Raw genomic sequence first — 15,651 nt, 5'->3', positions numbered from 1 at the left:
AAAAAAAACACTTCTAAAATTGTACGATTTGACGATTTTTTATCAGTAGAACTTTAGAAACGCCTAGAGAATTTATTCATTTCAACAATGTGACAATGTATCGATCATAGTAATAATACTGCTAAATGGTATTTACATATAAACATAAGAAAAGCCTTTATTGAATAACGTTTTTACCTCTGTCTGTCATGTTTGTCCAGATGTAAACAAAACGGTGCCTGCATGCGAGTGTAGTTACATAAAAGAACGTTGAGATATATTGATAGTGTCCGCCTCCGCAAAAGAAGAAATGTCTCTAAATTCGGGCGCTCGAGGTTTTCGGCGAGCACCGTCGCTTTTTCGCAACAGTATCGAACAGCTGAAAACTCGATACGATGGAGCACGGGCGCGGCTTGAGGCTATAACCTTCCCGGAGCGGTACAAGGGAACGATACTAGAGAAATGGGCCAATTACTGGAAGAACCTAGTGATAGACTATAAGGAAATGGTCATCGATACGGGACGCACCATGCGAGATCGACCGGTACGAAGTAGCGTGTATGTTTCGTTACTCACCGCTGGCACATACGCCGGCGTACGAAATCCATCCGAGACAGATTTCTACGACCAGTTTCGACGTGCGTACAATGAACTAGCGTTGGTGCATCCATCCTGCCAGAATCCGGTCGCTTCCCAGCACATAACGTTCGTGGAACGTTGCCACAATGAGCACATTTTACGACGGCTTTCGCTGGGATTCGTCTCCTTCATGTGGCTCGATAACTACGACAAAGGCTTGGCCATCTACAAAGCGGTCTGTCCCTACTTGCAACCTCGATACCTGACCTTTCACCAACGAATAATCGATGTCGGGTTTAACGGAAAATTTTGGAATCTTGAGAGAAAGATGATTGACTACGACATTAACCAAGAGAATTTGTAGCATCAGTAGAATCAAGAGAATACCAAATAAAGTAAATAGGCTACACCTCACAGGGGAAACGTTATCAGTCTTAATTTCGTTCAAACATCACCCATCTGCTCTCAGCTAGCTTGAATCACCGGTTTGAATGATCAGTTTCAGGAATAGCTTTATAACTGTTTAGTGTATATTTTTATTCATTTATTTGGAAAGACTAACATTTATTGCAGGCGTTCTTTTTACAAAACTTCAAAGTTGCTTCCTCTTCGAGATGCTGCGGACTTTAAGCAGTTTAACTCTAGCACGGCTAACCCCTAGAGAAAATGATTACTATAAACTAAACATGTTTTGTTAGCGAAGCAGATCATCTACGTAGTGAAGATAGCAGTGCACACTCTTGAAAGAGCGCACTAGCAACGAAAATCCTTGCCAGTGGTAAGGATATTCAATGATGAGCATAGCTTCACCCTGTTCTACAGTAAAACGAGCCGACGACTGTTTTGAAAAGTTGCTCGATGTAAAATATCTTTCGATTATGATCGATGCGGTAATGCATGATTTTCGGTACTAGTATCCATGATATACTAGCATCTAACGCCAGCCTACGCCATATGATTGAGTGTAGTTTATCTCTATAAGTAACATCAACCAAACCTACTTACGATTGAGAGAAAGCGAACCAGCTCGAAACTAACCGCCAGCTAGTACTCTCTTTACAAAAATCCTCCAAATGTTACCTGTCTACTAGAATGGATATCGATTAGATTATAAGTCTAAATTGAGGCTCTCCTAATTTTGCATATATTAAAAAATCAACGAAAAACCCCAAAGATAAAATTTCATACACCCGTGAGAGTTGTTTTTTATCCCTGCAAGGGAACAGTTTGACTTATCTAACAAAATTAAAGCTAAAAACAAGCTTTGAAGGGATACAATAATCACACCTGTATGCGCACATTCTCAGGTGTTGTTTTTTCAGTGCTATGTTATCGGTTCAAATGTACAACTTACTATCAGTCCTACTGCTACACTACTATAAGTAGTAACTACTCGCATGCTACATGTTTTGTTCTCTAACTAAATTGATTTACCGTTTCACTGGGTAAATGAGGCATAATTCCTACTTATCCTGCACGAGATGGTTCCCTTAGTAGATGAGGGAATCTGAAATTAAGGAAAAAAGAACAGAAACACAAAAACAAAACAAAAAATAAATATAATAATCTGTTATTATACGAAAACTACATGATCCGAAGATCGACGCAAACGTAATACCACAAAAGAAATTATAATTAAGGGTGAAAAAAGAAATACATGTAAAATTTAAGAGAGATAAAGAGAGAAAAGAATGAACAAAAAATACACAAATATTACAACACCCCAAATTAAGTAAAGGCTATAATAAAAAAATAAAAACTATGCAGTTGATCGAGCTGCAACAAAAGCAACCCGCGAAAACAACCAATCTAAAGAGACAACTAAGGGGGAGAATAAATACTACGCTACCAGCTCGTCTACTGCATGAGAAGCAGTTGTTATCATTAAAAAGATCAGCAAAGAAAAACAAATATGTTTTTACATAAACAAAGATTATAATACACCACACTATTTCCGAAAGATGTCTCCCCTGTACCAATAGCAAAAAAAAAGATGCTTCAGCATTCTACGACTGAGCATTAGCGGTGAATGTAAAAATACCTCGCAATTGCGGATTGCCATTTCGTTTATCCACCGGGGAACATAAAAAAGGCAGTGAAATAACTGGGCCCATTGCCAACCAACAGTCGGTGGGTCTATCTCTCGACAATTGATCGTCCAGCTGCGCCATCACCGACCGAGGAAAGCGCTGTTTCACATGCGGCAGCGGCCATGCTGGTATCAATACCGCTGTCATTATTGCTACTGTTGCTGTGCCGCTCGCCAATGGCGAGTGTCTCCCGCTGTCCGCCATTTGAGGTTGCGTTCCGCGACCGGTACTGCTGCTGCTCGTGAGATCCGGCATTTGCGGTCCGATCGTTGTCGGGATCGTTCCCTCCACGGAAGAGTCTGTGATCTGCCACATCGTCTTCGCTATCGTTTTCGTTGTCCATTTCATCGTCGATGCCGTCGTCTTCGGCACTATTCAGCATCAGCCCCCCATCCAATACGACCACGTTCGGTTGTATCGGGATGATTTCGCTGCTGTTCGAGTCATCGCCAATCGCGAGTAAATGATTGCCATCGATGTCATGCCCATCATAATCAACGGTGTCAGCGTCCTCTGCCCGTTGCTCCGGTCGTTCGCAGCCGTCGCGCGGTTCCGGTGTATTGGGTATCTGGATGTCGTCCTCATCTACACCATCGTCTGTAAGAGCTCCCGGCGCAATCTTTTCCTTGATCACCACCGCTTCAGCGGCCGACTGACCAGCAGCAACGCCACCTTTGGAACCAGAGGAAGAGCGATCTACTGGGACTGGGGGAGAGGGAACACCATCAATCGTACCTTGGGCGGATGTTTCGCCAGACACCAGAACGACGGTCGCGGAAGACGGCACAGCGTCCGACGGAGAGGATACGGTCGTGGCCGTCGTAGTGAGCGGAAACAGCACCGGATTCAGCTTGCTATTCGCGGTGGTGGTTTTTGCGATCACCGGGTTAGTGACCGTTATTGGTAGCTCGAGCGATGTCGGTACGTGCGGGTTGCTTGGTACGTGTCCAATGACGGCGGCCAACGTTTCGTCGAGATTCGACCCGGTTCCACTCGCTGAAGCGGCTGACGAGCCGGCCTGTGATCTTGCCGATGCGGACACCGCACACCGGGAGGACGGCAGGACAAGCGAGCCGGCCTTTCTGTCATGACCCCGCTGAACCGTAGCTTCGATGCCGTTCTTAGTCGGCACTTCAACCGTCGACATGATCGGAGGCTTCGTCAGCACCGCGTTTGTCTCGATCGTGGTGCTGGGATTGACTTGGATAATCTCTGTCGACAGGAGGGCTGGATGTTCTAGAATGAGAGCATAATCGGAACGTTACTATCGAACGGGGAAGAAATATAAACGACACACCGATCGGCACCTACCTTGTAGTTCAATCAATCCTGCGTGCTCGTGCGTCAGGATAATCTGAGTGCCTTCGGGCGTTACCAAAGTGCTGACTGTCCCGACGCCGCCTCTGCCGCCACCTTGCTGTTGCTGTTGTTGGCTTGCGGACAATGCGGCCAGCCACTCTTGTGCCGTTTCTACGCGGCAGATGCCCGGGATTGCGGAAAAATAACGACAAAGAAAGAGAACGAATAGAGCGAATGCACATCCTTCAACCAAGCTAGCGGCCGAAACGACGCGTGTGTTTGGGACAGACCTCCGTTTGAATTTAGAAGAAATCCTCAGCAAAAAAAAATCCCATCCTTCCACTCACCCATATGTACAATGTGTGCAAACCAAATCAAACACCAAACGGAAAGCAAATACAAACGCAAAACACTTATCTTTAGTCGGCTCATCTCCATAATGGAATATAGTGTTGTCAAAGGATGTGGTTATATTACTTTTTAAATATATATAAAAATGGAAATAACTGCATTTTCGCTTACAGAACAAACTTCTTTTCTGCATTTGCATTCATTTCTTCTTCCCGCGGCTTTAATTCGACTATTCGTCGAATGGCCATTACATTAACAAAACAGACTAAGATTATATTTATATGCATGATCCTGTCCACCTAATCTTATCTTTTTTTGTAACTATCCTTTCGTCAACCTACGAATTTAACTCATCTGTTATATATAGTTTTTTTTGTGTACTCCTTTACACTAAGCCAAAACAGTTCGTCTATGACGAACAAGTTGAAAGTGGCTTATGATTTCAATATACGGGTGGGTACCAAATTTCTAATGTCTTGTCTGTTAAATAACAAAAAATGAACTTAATTGAGCGAATGAGCGAACCAATTTTTATGCTTCCTTCTCATTTATTAAAATAGAAGTATAAGTTTTGGTAGTAAACAAAAATTATTTGAATGTGAAAGTTCACGTTGACCGCGGGAGTGATGCCACTAGGAATCGATAGCGTTTTTGGCGATTGCAGTCTCGCAATTAACGACAGATTGTTTGTTTGTACAATTAGTGATCTCTGAGGTCAATGATATAATTTCTATTTGGATCGTTCATTTTTGTACATGTACAGCAACTGTTCAAGTGCTTTTACATGAAAAAATTAAGCATTTTATGGTGCGCATTGCGATTTCGACAATGCATATCATCGTTACCAAGAAGTGCGGTAATTATAAATTTAATTGATTCTGCCGTTACTTTCTTGGGAAGTTCGTTTGTGGTACAAAGCTAATGTTCGATTTGAGGAATCGATATGAAATGTCTTTGCGACATCCACAGGGACCATTAGGAAATGTGAACGTTCGTTCAATTAACGTTGAAAATTATGATCGAAACAAAAGTCGTTGCTTTGTGGTTCACTCCATCGATCGCTGTCGAAGTAGAAACCACAAACAAATGACTGAGGCACTGAAAAGGATCACTAATTGTTACAAACTACTTTTTATCCTGATGTCTATGTGCCTTTACACGCGTGCGTATATATATATAATTATACGTCAACATATGCTCATACTACTCAAGTGTTGAATTAAGCTTCGCATTCGTGTTTTGATAAGAATCATCAGCTAAAACTATATGCAAGATTTTGAGCAATATCTTGACTAAATTAGAAATGGACACAACCTCTGCTTTATTCCCTGTCGCATTCTGTACTCTTCTATATAGTAAAGAATTCATTTCATTAGCAAAAATAAATAATTGATTGCATATAGATTATCTTATGTCCCGGTCCCTATCAACACAGCGACATAGTTTAAAAGTTCTTTTGTTGTCGTCGTGGATCATCAACATCGCGCACGATCAACTTTTTTTATAATTTGCTGTCACCAGCCATCTATTTAGTAGCCGAACTGGATTAGAAAGGAGTATAAAAACGTAAATTTAATATGACAGGCGGGGTACGGCTTATCGCAAATACACAACACCAAAGGCTCCTTTTCAGTGGTTGCTTAAAATTATCAACAAACAGATACACATGCCGCCTATAGTACAAGAAGAGGATATATTGCAAGAAGCGATGTATTTCGTGAATGATGGAGAGCTGGTCGTTTGGAAGTGCACTGCCAACCGCCAGCTTTGCGGTCTCCTACGTGAATAGCAAAAAGACAATGGACGCATGTGTTAGTTGCAGAGAGCTGGATTCTTACGCCAGGACTTCAGTACCAGCAACTGTTGTTATATGTATGCGATGGTATGATGCGATAGATGGTAAATATTAGCAGATGGAAGCTTCATACGGGTACGATAGGATAACCGACCAGTTCGAGACACAGCTTCCTTCAAACCTTCGCAACGCATTTTTATGGAAATATTTCCTTACTGTCTTCTCTATTCGTGTCTATTCGTATAACAATAATATTTTCCTTTTCTCACTTCTACTCGTCTTCTACGGTTCTTGTAAAATATTTGTCTTCTCGCAGTTCTGAATGCTTTATCGTAATTTTGCCATTATTTCTGTTATCTGTTTTGTGTGATTGGTTACTTGTGTAATTTGTTCACTTTCGCGCAATTATTCTTTCGCAGTAGTGTGCACTCGCGCAGTTCGGACTCGGGGATTCAAACATAGTCGGGATCTTCGACCGATACGGAACTGGTGAATAGGCTACCTACAGGAAAAAACAGAAACGTGAAAGTATGGGTGGAAAGTTTACTTCGTTTGCGAAGAATTATCATAGCAATGGGATCATACTAGAAAAGGAGGTAGAATACAACAGAATATTCGCTATGACCCACTCAAACACCTCTTACTAGTCAATAAGTTGCTTGTTTTCGGGTTGTTTGTGTGAGCCATATCGAGAGAGGTTCAATCTGTTCGAAAGGGAACATGTTTGTTTCGAAAAACTTATACTTTTGCATTGCGAACGGAATAAAACGGAAAATGACCACTCCCGGCGGATAGGAAACCGAATCTATGGGATATGAACGGGAACGAAATAGGATAATACTAATAAAAGAGCGAACTGACCAAACGCTTCTGTGCGAAAGGATACGAGAGGAAAATAAATTACTACTGCGTGTGGTATTGAGCGATTCATCTGCATCTTATGGGGTACGAAAACACCATACAACGATAGAAACATGATCGTTAGATGAATTAATTCACAAGCATAACAATGGTGATGATGTTTGTCGTCCGTATCCCTTCTCTATGCTTGAAGATATGATAATGATATATACTGCTTCCGATAGTGTATTGAAAAATGGAAAGTAAATGATGAAAAATAAAAGCACTTTGAACAAAATTCTTATCACCCTACGACAGACCACCATACCAACAATGTTGTTACTTAGTTTAGCGTTGCTATAATCGTATTACATGCATTTTTCTTCTTCGCCTATTACTATAAACCTTTCGAAGCCATTCATTCCCTAGAACGGTTACAATATGTAATGTTATGAACAAGACACACTAACAACGCAAGAAAAAAACTATACAAAAAGATAATATATAAACAAAATAACACTAAATGAACAAGTTAATGGTTTCTTATATCTATGGTATCAAAATAGTGTAGAAAAGCAAATGGTCGAACTCATTGAAAAAATGCGAAACAAATCAAAAAAGGCCTCTACCGGAAGTGCAACATGTACAGTTAAAAGAGACAGGAAAACAGGAAGTAAACTCCCATACTCAACGATTACGTACCTTGCAGAAGTATCTGTTGCCCATCAGCGGTAAGAATGTGCGGTGCATCTCCACCAGCAGCCAGCGCGATGAGGCTCTGTTGATCGAGAATGATATGCTGTCCGTCCTGAGTGTTGAGCAAAAATCCCTGTTGCGTTCCATCACCGCTCATCACCTCAGCAGAAGCATCGACGATGGTTGCCGCACCACCTCCATCACCAGAAGTTTCACAGGACATCTCCGCACCGTTCGATCCGGTGGGCAGTATTACTTCCGACTGATGGATGATATCTTCCGTCAGAGCACCGACCACTTGCTGATCTCCCTGCGAAACCTGCTGCTGGGTCTGTTGCTGCAGGTGCTGTTGCGACGGGTGTAACTGATGGTTCTCCGGTAGAGCCACCAGTTGGTTTGAAGCATCTAGGTAAAGCAGCTCGTTATTGACCGGCACGAGACTCTCATCACGCACAGAACACAGATAGAACAGATTGGCAGGGCCGCCAAAGTTTTCCGCCGGTACCGCGATTAGCTGGGGGGATTCCTGAACACCAGCTCCGGAGGTATTCGCGGGTCCACCGCTACTGCTGCTAGCCTCCGCTAACGAGCCACCGACAGCGGATAGCTCAGTCGAACTGAGGATCACCTCAGCATTTTCCACACCATTTCCACTGCTGGTGAGAGATTTTATGGAACCAGCCCCTGCTGTCCCTGACGATCCGACTATCGACGACGGTGCGGGTTGTTCCAACTCGGGATCTACTTTCTGCTCAACGATCAAGGCAGCACTTGGGACGCTCTCCGCTTCATCCGTATCAGTCACACTTTCTTTTGCTATAGACATTTCCTGCACGGATGAGTCTGCTGCGGCCGCGACCACAACATTACCACCCGATGGAGCCGCCTCCTTCAACGTCGAGGATCGATCACTGTAGGAGGTACCAACTGTAACGTCACCGTCACCAACCGTTGTCGTAACGAGCTTTGCAGATATTGGCTTTGATTTCTTTTTCGGTTGCAGCTCAATCTGTTGCTGTTGTTGTTGCTGCTGTTGCTGCTGCTGCTGCTGCTGCTGCAACATCCTTTGCTGCTGGAGCTGCAGTTGCTTTTGTTGTTTTTCGCGTTTGAACTGGCGCATTCCGCTCGCAGTTAACACCTTTCCTTTGCCCCGATCCTCAATATATCCAAGTCGATTAAACTCCAACAACTTCTGCGGTGATAGCTTTATCACGCGGTGACTTTTCTTGCCGCTGCTACCTGCATTGATATCGCTAGACGACGAGGACACGGAGATCCCGTTATCATCACCGGAATTGCGACAAATGCCTGAGGCACCGTTACCAGGAGGAGGCAGCAGCGCCTTGGTAATAATTATCTTTGGTGCAACCGGTTGCGGAGTATCGACGGGACGCGGCGGGGCTGAAGCCGATGGCGATTCTAGTTGAGGACCGTTCGCCGATAGCGTTGTGGCAATGTTTCCCGGCGAGCTAGCAATGCGACAAGTGGTAGCCAGCGTAATGGCACTCGTCACGTTCACCGCCGACTTGGACGCTGAAGGTAGTTTGACGGTGACGTCGGTGTTCGCCGTAGAGGTGGTCAAAATTGTTCCCTTGCTCGTTATCACAATTTGCTCGTTGGATGCATTGCCCCCTTTCACAGTCGCCACCGTCGTCGGACGCTTATCCTTCGAGGACGTCGCGTGGAGCATCTCGAGCTTCACTGTTGATTGCACCGGGGCCAGTTTATCGGCTCCATTCACACCAACCAGACCTGTAACGATGGCGGAGGAACCGGAAGGCGCCATCTCTTGCACCAATATCCCATTGTCACCCATGACGATCGGCATGCTGTCGATGTCGAACTTTCCGTCCTCTTCTGCCAACATCGTTGACGACGATTTCGGTTCCTTCGGCACCTCGGGCACTATCGGCCCTGAACTCTTAACCGCTTCACATCGTTTAATCTTTTCTGGAATGGATAGAAGAGTGTCTTGCTCTATAACCACCAACGGTGTTCCAGTTACGACCTCCGTCTTTTTTGCTGCAGATGTTAATGTAGGCTCAATAACCACACCCGAACACGCATCCTCCTGTTTCGCTGTGGTGATTGGTATCTCCGACGAAAGAATCATGGACTGAAGATGCCGTTTTCGAGGATTAATGCTTTTCGCAGCACTGTTCGTGCTGTTTTGGGGAACAACTACATTCACCACTGCTGTTGGTGTGGAGGAACTAGGAATTACGTCAAGCGAACCACGGCTGCCTTGGACTTTTTTCGAAGGTTCATTGGTTGTTTTAAATTCTTCGACCTTACCTAAACTGCTGCTTACTGAAAGTGAAGTTGAGGCAGCCGGAAGATTGATTAGAGCTTCTGCTATTTGCAAATCGGTTGGAGTAGGCGCCTTGGATGCCTTAGAGCTGGATTCATCTCGCTTCGATTTCGAAGGCTTCCTCGTAGATTCGGTAGCATGTTTCGCTAACTGTTGTGTATCGCTCTCTTGTGATCTCTGCATTAGCGCGTCTTGAGATGTCAAGTCACCCATGTCCGTAGAGCTGGCACGCTTTTCTACTGTCGTTGGGATTCTTTCGCCACTGGTATCAATAACAGCTCTGGCTACGTTATCTGAAGCCGACACATCCCGACGGACTCGTTTTGTTTTGCGTGCCCATTCGCGTCCTTCGACCGCCGGATGTGTCTGTGATGGGTGGTTGTGTTTATCAGATACCGAAGATTTCAGCTTACCACGACGACGCGGTGGTTGGTCGCCATTGCCGCTGCTATCGGGAAGCAATAGTTCGTCGGATTTTCGCTTTTTCATCACTTCTTCTTTAGCGGCTTCTTGCTGTTCGGACACTACCTCGTCTGTCATTGCTGAAGAAGTAACGGCGGGATTTTGAGCATCGTCCTGCTTTTGAAGAGACTCTTCCGTTTTCTTAGCTTCCTCTGGCAAATTCAGTGGCTTGTCTTTTGTTTCAGTGTTGTTTGCCACCGTAGTGGAACCAGAGGGCTTTTGCTCCTCTTGAGTCAAATCTGTTTTGGAGTTCGTCTTTTCCGTCTGTTTCTCCATTTCTGTCATCTGTTCACTAACAGACTCGTCGTGAGCTTCCAAAGAAAATGAAGCTGTCCCCGTTTTGTTACGCGTTTTGAAAATGCGCTTGCCACGCTCCTTCGGTGGTAGAGTACGGTTAGAATCTATTTTATCCGTAGTGTTATCCACGACGTCGTTCAAATCTTCCGGCAATTTTGGAACGTCTGTTTCGCACAACAGCGAATCTATCTCCTGGCTTAACAGTGCGTCTCGATCAACCTCTTGTGACTTTTCGGCCGAATCTGTGGAGGACTTCTGATGGAGGTTATTTTGTTCTTGCTTTCTATCCATCAGAGCTGGCGGTGTAGTAGTGACGGCTGGTTGGATTGTTTTCTGTTTCCGTTCTTCCTCTTCATCGTTGAAATCGAAACAGGAGAGCTCTTCACCTTTGCTTCCGTCATCCGGTTGAGATTTTTGTTCCTCCATCATTTTTTCCTCATTCGCCCGAAGGCTTCCAACGTCCGCACTCGTTGATGCAATCGTTGTTGAAAGAATATTCTCATCACCACTTGGTGATTTACTTGAACCACGAGTGGCGCGATTCAGAATTAGCTGCTTGGCACTGATCGGACGCTCAGAGACCGACACGGGAGCCGACGTCCCATTGGATGACGCAGTGTTTCCAGTGCAAGACTCGTTGGAACCCGTCGTCGAAGAGCTGCTGGTCGTGCTTCCTTCCCGTGAAGGTACCGAATGCTTTTCTTGCAAAAGTGCGTCATCGTTAGTGACCTCGATAAATTCTCGTTTTTGCTTTTTGGGAATATTTCTGTACTTGATAGTCGCGTAAGGAGATACGACCGGGGTGGTAGTAGAAGAAACCGGTATATTGACAGCACCTGTGGCAACATTTGTTGATGTATCAAGCGGGCGCTCCTGAGAGTTGTCCATTTCTTTACCGGCGCCTTCCTCTAAGCCACAATGTGCGTTATCGTTTCTGGTATCAGTTTTCGAAATAGCTCTTTTGTTTGACACCGGTGATTTGATGCGTGGTTGCTTTGAATCTTTTTGCAGTTTTTTGGTACTCATTTTATCAACCGACTTTAAGTGCGCATCATTTGGTGGAGCTTTTTTATCACCTTTAAATGTGTTTTCTGCAATTTTCTCATTAAAAGAATCAAAACCTTCGCCCTGGTCATCTTCCTGCTCATCTTCACTCCAATCTGCCAGCAGCTCATTTTTGAGCTTTGCATCTGTCTTCTTTTTACCGCCAATAGGATTTGATTCTCGTTGGATTGCGTGAGCATTTTCGTTTTCTGATTGCACTCCTTGCATTACTCTTTCGTCTTTATCAGGTTCTTCTTGACCATAAGTTTCAAACGATCGTAAAGCCACCTCCTCGTCGGGTTCGATTAAGGAAGTATGCTCGCTTTCCATTTTACCACGAGTGTTGCGACGACGTCCGACAATCTTTTTCTGCTGTACTGATTCAGCGGCTTTCCGACCGCTCCTAGTCCGTTTTTCACTAGAAACTGCTTCGTTCTGAGGGTTTGGCGTTTCCACTATTTTCGCTTTACCCAAAGTTCGTATTAATTGTTTTTCAGGGGTTTTCTTAAAATCCTGTTCTTCGATTTCCTCCTCGACAGTGTCCTCCAAATCAACCCGCGTCTGCGAAATATGCTTCGTCGGTGCTGCCGAATACAAAACCAAGCAAATAATTGTGTTAAATTATTTTATATAACTCAAACATACTACACTTGACATACCCAATGGGCGCGCTGTGGTTGATGATGATGCATAACTAGCTCGACAATGTTTTATATGCAGCATGATCAAATTTTGACGATTGGCACTGTAGTTATTACATTTGTAACAATGATACACTTGTCCCGGTGAAACCGACAATGACTGTGTACCGGTTAAAGAAACATTTTCTGGAGTGAGCGAATCTCTTATCTCACTATCGTCCAAGGATCCGGAAGGCTGAGCTAAAATTCTAACTTCATGAATCGTTTTGCGACCCAAGACAGGAGTAACAGGAGTCGAAATGGTTTTAATTTGTTTTTCTGTAGAAAATAGAAGCAAAAAATAATTACTTTTTCCCAAGTCTTGATAAATAAGTAAACTATATTTCTTACCTTTCAGATTTCTTCCTTTACCAGCAGGCGAGCGACAGTCTTGAAATAATCCTGAATAGCGATCCTTCTTTTGTGGAAGAAAATCTGTTGAATTTACGATATCCGGGTCTCCGCCTGTCATACGTTCAGCGTGCATAACATCCGCCGGAAATGTTTCCATGTGCTTCACCTTGGAACGATATTGTTCTGTAAATAACGGGTTCAAAGAAAGTTATAATATATTTACAATAGTAAAATCATATTTATCTACCAAAACAACTTACCCAATCCCTTACGCAGAAACTCATTTTTTCTTGGGCAATTGTATTTGAATATAAAATTGGGATTTTTTACGTATTCGCTGATGAACAAAAGAAAGGTATGAACAAGAGACTCAGACGCATTCATAATGGCAATACTTACAAGGTGTCCTCTTGGAAAAATTTCACCACCGCCAATGGCTTTTTTCGCAGTGAGGACAAGAAATCTTCCGACAGTCGCGAATCACCCATCACTTCGCCGGGCCACCAGCTATAGCTTAGCTTCACCCAAACGATGTCCCCATCACTAAGTTGTTGATCCATCGCGTATTGCGTATCTCTACAGTTCGGTGCACGTACTTCCAAGTAGCGATCAGAATTTATCTGCTTGACTTTCGGTACGACACACTCTTCGCTGACTTTCGCTTGTCATTTACTGGGCGCTTTCAGAGAAGCGACAGCCAGTTAAAAGAATGCTGGAATGGAAATAGATGAATATAGTGGATTAGAAACTACATAATAAAGTAAAACCGAATACAGGTTGATATTGCCATAGACGATCTACCAAATAATACAAAAACCTTATAATTTTGAGTAATGGATACACTTGTCACAGTTGCTTCTACCTCTTATTTTGTTGCTGAGCTAAGTGTTAGTTTCACAATCCTTCTAGATTTTGTGCAACTTTCCCAATCACAACATGTTTGATATTTAGTTGTGAGTAGCGCCAAGACGCAGAACGACTCTCAGACCACTTAGATTAGTATAAATTATATTTCATTACACCGTTCGCAATCGCACGACTCTAGCGGACATGTCGTCGAACGCGAAAAGTTGACTGCTTGTAGTCTTCAAACACCGCCGTTTTCGTCGCCGCAGCCACCACACTCCCGCCGTCTCTGCCGTTCCTGCCGTCTTCACGCAGTCCGTCAAAGTTTCTTCGTTGTCGTCGCGAACTATGCCGTAAAGGGACGCGGTTACTCTAGCTAATGTGAACTCTTCAAAGCCTCGGCTGAAAACTGTTTCCTACACAAACGGGCCTGCTGGTACATTTGTTGTATGCACACTCTTTCGATGCAATAAATTTTAACTTACGTACCTTTCTAAACGAGTCTTTTGTACTGCAATGTTGTTGATTTAACTCAGCTAGAACTAAATTTTCTTCCTTGTGCTGCCATTTCGCATATATTGAGGCATCCACAGTTTATATAGCACTGCTTCACCGGTTAGGTTATGTCTAAGACATCCGTTTAGAGTGAATTGATGTGCATTTTCATGAGTATGGATTTGATGAAAATGAGCAATGAACGAAGAAAAAATGGTTAAAAATGCTTTACTGTTTTTCTTGCTTGCTATTCAATTGAAAGTCTTTAAATATATAAATTTGGAATATGAAATTAAAAAGTTCCTTAGAGTTATAGTTTGACATGATGTTAAGGGGGAAAATTTTCTTGGCAAATGATTGTGGCGTGCAGCTTGACCCCTACCTGAGGCCGTGGTCAATTGTTTAGAGAAAATGCTATTGAAACTCTAAGTATTTAGAAGATAAAAAACAACTAAGGTTGCTGGCATATTTTTAGAAGGTAGTGTAAAGAAATTGAAAATGATTTACCAAATTTGATTATTGTATCGCCACTTTCAGCTTTGCAAAAAAAAATTCTCCCATATTTAAATTTATGAATAGTTTTGCCATATTTGTTTTCTTTTTTATATTTGAGACATGAGATGTGACATGGAGATTTTATTTGAGTATATTATTCCGTATAAATAAAAATAATGTATATCTATTCAACCACCATTCGCATGGAAGAGCCTGATAAGGTCTATCATTATTGTAACGAATATAGAACTGACAACGACGAATGTTTAAAAAATCAATAGTCAGTATTTTTGAAGTTTACTGTGCCAAAGTGTGAGTTCGTGCGTGCGATTGTTTCGGTCGAAATCTTTGGTGAATAATTTTTGCAATTTTGCAATAATAATTGAATTTTTAATCTTTATTGTGATAGACGTCGTCTGTTAAAAGCGAAATACGAATAAATATAACAAAACATGTCCTCCAAATATTTTGCTCTTGCCTAGGGTTATTGAGTGGATATATTCCGTATAGTAGAAAGAAGGAATTGGCTACGAAACATCAACTAATTTTTAAATGTTGCAACTGTTTAGTGTGAGAAATTAGAAATAAAATTAACAGTGCAAAAAAGACCAAAGAACTAAAAAAAAAACACTGGTACATAAATAGACGGAAGCTCACGAAACGCATCCATAAAAGAAGTGATGTAGTTCGAAACGCGGTTAACTAGTGAATACTGTTCAAAATTAACATATTTGGTGTTGTAAAACTAAATAATGTCCAAGTGCAAAGCTCTCACAAATGAATGGTTTGTCTAATACTTGTTCACCAGCAAGAGCTGCTTTGTGAAATCGCACAGCAGCTGGAGCAACGCATAACACACGCATTCCGTAGCAGACAAAGCGCAATCAAATCAAGGATTTGTTTTTTTACAGACGCGCTGAAAATGTTTTCCTTGCTTGCATAGGAAACATTGCGGCGAGTGGTAGCGTGAGTCATACGAGAATTTGCCCGAAATCAATAGATAAGACTGAACGAGGAATTTGTATAGGCACGATTTGC

General features: G+C 42.9%; 2 protein-coding genes across 2 annotated transcripts; one reads left to right on the top strand and one right to left on the bottom strand.

The window, feature by feature from the left end:
* The first annotated feature begins 101 nt into the window (after nt 1-101).
* LOC128732274 (mitochondrial import inner membrane translocase subunit Tim29) lies at nt 102-971 on the top strand. The gene is made up of 2 exons (XM_053825455.1): nt 102-128; nt 201-971. Exon 2 carries the CDS (start codon nt 290-292, stop codon nt 920-922), a length of 633 nt encoding a protein of 210 aa, XP_053681430.1. The 5' UTR covers nt 102-128; nt 201-289; the 3' UTR covers nt 923-971.
* A 1,723-nt stretch (nt 972-2,694) lies between these two features.
* Nucleotides 2,695-13,337, bottom strand: LOC128721523 (protein split ends-like). The gene is made up of 8 exons (XM_053815285.1): nt 13,177-13,337; nt 13,038-13,114; nt 12,775-12,960; nt 12,403-12,702; nt 8,742-12,327; nt 7,636-8,693; nt 3,960-4,118; nt 2,695-3,884 (listed from the first exon to the last, which is right to left on the bottom strand). Exons 1-8 carry the CDS (start codon nt 13,335-13,337, stop codon nt 2,695-2,697), a joined length of 6,717 nt encoding a protein of 2,238 aa, XP_053671260.1.
* Between the last annotated feature and the right edge of the window lie 2,314 nt (nt 13,338-15,651).

The sequence above is a fragment of the Anopheles nili genome, chromosome 2 (assembly GCF_943737925.1).
Source record: "Anopheles nili chromosome 2, idAnoNiliSN_F5_01, whole genome shotgun sequence".
In the NCBI taxonomy this organism is placed as follows: domain Eukaryota; kingdom Metazoa; phylum Arthropoda; class Insecta; order Diptera; family Culicidae; genus Anopheles; species Anopheles nili.
This window is presented reverse-complemented; position numbering and strand designations above follow the sequence as displayed.

Bases quoted from the DNA above. Each gene is read 5' to 3' on its own strand.
- LOC128732274 (XM_053825455.1), top strand. From the start codon at position 290: ATGTCTCTAAATTCGGGCGCTCGAGGTTTTCGGCGAGCACCGTCGCTT.
- LOC128721523 (XM_053815285.1), bottom strand. From the start codon at position 13,337: ATGGATCAACAACTTAGTGATGGGGACATCGTTTGGGTGAAGCTAAGC. The intron at 13,115-13,176 runs GTAAGTATTGCC...TTTGTTCATCAG, and splicing joins TTTTTCCAAGAGGACACCTT to CGAATACGTAAAAAATCCCA. The intron at 12,328-12,402 runs GTATGTCAAGTG...TGTATTCGGCAG, and splicing joins AACCACAGCGCGCCCATTGG to CACCGACGAAGCATATTTCG.